This window comes from Cupressus sempervirens, chromosome 7 (genome assembly GCF_028749045.1).
Source record: "Cupressus sempervirens isolate cs-2001-9-10 chromosome 7, ASM2874904v1, whole genome shotgun sequence".
NCBI lineage: Eukaryota > Viridiplantae > Streptophyta > Pinopsida > Cupressales > Cupressaceae > Cupressus > Cupressus sempervirens.
In genome coordinates this window covers 91,412,235-91,415,401 of record NC_143124.1, presented here as the reverse complement: position 1 = coordinate 91,415,401, position 3,167 = coordinate 91,412,235, and the positions used below count along the sequence as shown (strand labels likewise).

Here is a 3,167-nt window from a genome sequence, read left to right as displayed (position 1 = left end):
CCCACGTGGAATTGCTTCTAGTTTTGCACTGCCCTAAGTTGTAATTCTAGATTTTCACTTATAATTCTAGCCCAATCAAATTTGCCCTTTCTATTTGCAATTTCATCAATAAAGTAATACATCCAATTTTTGAATTGCATACCTTATGAGATGTCCATGACTCAACTAAGAAGCACCATGAGATCGCCATACTCTAATTTGAAGTCTGCCACTGTGAGCCTCGATGATTTGGTGACTCCTTTCTTTCCTTCGTGCAGCCAATTCTGCTTTTGTAGATCTTTGCCATGGGGAATTGTCCTTCCTTTAGTCTGTCCTTTACCTGTATCATATTTACTGTACCGACATTCCTATCAGTTATTCGCCTCATTTTCGAGAAGAAAGTTGTTTTGGGCATCATATCCTCTTTGTCTTTCTTAGTATTTGTTCCCTTAGGGTTCTTGCTTGCACTAACGTCTACCATCTTAAACACTTATTTCTACCCCTTCGTTATAAGTGATATGGACTACCCTTATCAATCTCCAACCTTGTTTCTATCGATGGATTCTACACTTATTTCTGCCTCACCAAGTCCTATCACTACATTTATCAATCTTCAATCTTCAACCTAGGGGTGGGACTACCACTTAGTTGTGCCCCTTCGTTACCTTAGGATGGACTACACTTATATCTCCTAACTTCAACCTAGGTTGGTCTACTTATTTCTGCCTCACCAAATGCTCTATCATGAATTCTACATTTATCAATCTCCAATCTTCAACTTAGGATGAAGTGGTGGATAATGAATGCAAGAAGAACCAAGAGAAGTAAAACTAGACAAGAACAAAAGAGCGAAATCCACTTAAGGACCATTTTCAACTCTAAATGAATTGAACTTACCTTTACCAATGGCCGGGTCTTCTTTTGAATTTCGGATCAGACCTGAAAATTTCAAGCCTCTTGCAAATATTGATGCCCTAGCTGAAGAAATGACAATTCTGCTCACTTGAAATTGCCTGTGCATGTGCAAAAAAATCAACCTTGAATCACCTATTTCCTTTGCCAAATAATATTGTCCAGATCTAATGCAAAATCGCAGCTCCTCAAGAAAATTAGACTTCAACAAATTTCAACTCCACAAAATTCACAGCTCCACAAAATTCGTAGCTCTCTATGGAAATCAAACATTAATCAAGAATCATCTAGGGCAAGGAAAATCAGATTTGCTTTATAAAAATCGCCAAGAACTACCCTATAAAAAAATGCCAAGGAAGAAGAGTTGTTCTAGCTTGTATACCTCTTTTGTTCACTTCTGCAGAAAATCACCCTCGCAGTTCAAAATTCTGCCACGGAGAAGCCAATGCCAGGTTTTCCGTAGACTTCGTTCTTTTTATGTGCAAACTATAATCAATCGCGAGAAGTTTCATTCTTGGAAATAATTTTGTGAAGACCGGAATATGACCCAAGAATCTCCATCGGAAGGTTCCTATACTACCCATTAGACTCACAACAACAAGGGAACCCACCCGATTATGTAATACGGGAGAAGAAGGAAGATGAGAACCCAATGGAGAGACTTTGCACTTAGGAAAAGAAATAGACTCAAACATACCTAAACCTAATTGAGACGCAAGACTATTTTCCACTTTGCATAATGGTATAAGATGAAAAGTGGGGCAACAGCTGGCTTTGGCTGGGGACTTGGGTTGAGTAAACCCAAGCAAGGAACTCAAAATCTTTGGTTTCACAAACGAAGGTAAAAAAACAAAAGGTGGCAACACAACAAAACACAACGAGACAGAGAAACAAGAAAACAAGAAGAAAACTAATCAGGAAACACGAAAAGATCCTAAGTCTAACTATAATACAAATATAGGGGTTACCTGTTTTCAGTTAGCAATCTGATAAAGCTTCAGATCCTGACCATTATAGGTCAGGGGTAGTATTTCGCCATCTTCATATGCCAATCTGAAAGAATTGTTTTCAAATGCCTGATGAATCTTGAACGGGCCTTTCCATAAAGTATCAAACTTCTTATGCATTCCTTTCAGAGCACTTCGCTTATCCCAGAGAAACACGCTATCTCCCACCATGAATTTCCGAGGTCTTGTTTTCTTATCAAATAAATTCTTCACTCGAATCTGATGTTGTGTGATGTGATCTACAATTTCCTCCCTTTCTTCCTCAAGTTTGCTCAAGTACAAGATTCTTTTTTCTAAACCATCTTTAAAAACATCATCTTCAATTATTGTTTTTAGTTTATTTGTGGCTAATTCCAGAGGTAAGGGGAGGTTGGCATCAGTTCCGTAAACTAATTCAAAAGGAGATATGCCGATTGCTCTTTTAGGTGCCACTCTGTCCGCCCAAAGCCCTTCATGGATCTTTTTATGCCAAGTCTTCTGGTTATCTAAGACCAATTTCTTAACAATATCCATCAAATTCTTATTACTGGACTCAGCTTGACCATTCCCTTGAGGAAAGTAATCAGATGAATGTCCCACAGTGATCCCATATTCAAAGCAAAAATTGGTAATTTCAATTGAAGAAAAGTAAGATGCATTATCCATCACCAGTTTAATAGGAACACCGAACCTGACCAATATGTTCTCCTTTATGAATTCACACACTACTTCGGAAGTAGTTTTCTTAGTAGCTTTAGCATCCACCCACTTGGTGAAGTAGTTGGTTGCGGTTATCACATATTGGTGACCGACACTAGATGTAGGACTAATCGGACCAATAAAGTCGAGACCCTATTGCTGAAAAGTTCCTTCAATGATAACAAGTCTCAATGACAGAGTAGCTAATTGAGGACACCCAAAGTACATCTTGCATTTCTCACACCTTGCTACCCAAGCATATGCATCTTTAAACATCCCAGGCTAGTAATAACACTGCCTCGGTATTTTAAAAGCTGTGACTAAAGATGAGAAATGTCCTCCGCAAGCTTCATCGTGAAATGTTTTCAACAGCTTTTCTTGCTGTTGTTTTCTACACACCTAAGGAAAGTGCCATCAATGGCTTTTTTGAATGGTTTACCATCCCAAATCACGTATGTAGCTGCTTTCAGTTTGAGATCTCTCCTTTGTTTTGCAGTCAGACCCTCTGGACATTCACCGTATGTTAGTAGATAAGAGATATTTTCAAACCATGAATCATAGAGGCCTACAGCCAATGCCAATTGTTTCTCT

The 3,167-nt window shown here is 38.6% G+C and overlaps 1 protein-coding gene across 1 annotated transcript; it reads right to left on the bottom strand.

The window, feature by feature from the left end:
- Nucleotides 1-1,865: 1,865 nt before the first annotated feature.
- LOC149545640 (uncharacterized) lies at nt 1,866-2,411 on the bottom strand. The gene has a single exon (XM_089793814.1). It carries the CDS (start codon nt 2,409-2,411, stop codon nt 1,866-1,868), a length of 546 nt encoding a protein of 181 aa, XP_089649940.1.
- Between the last annotated feature and the right edge of the window lie 756 nt (nt 2,412-3,167).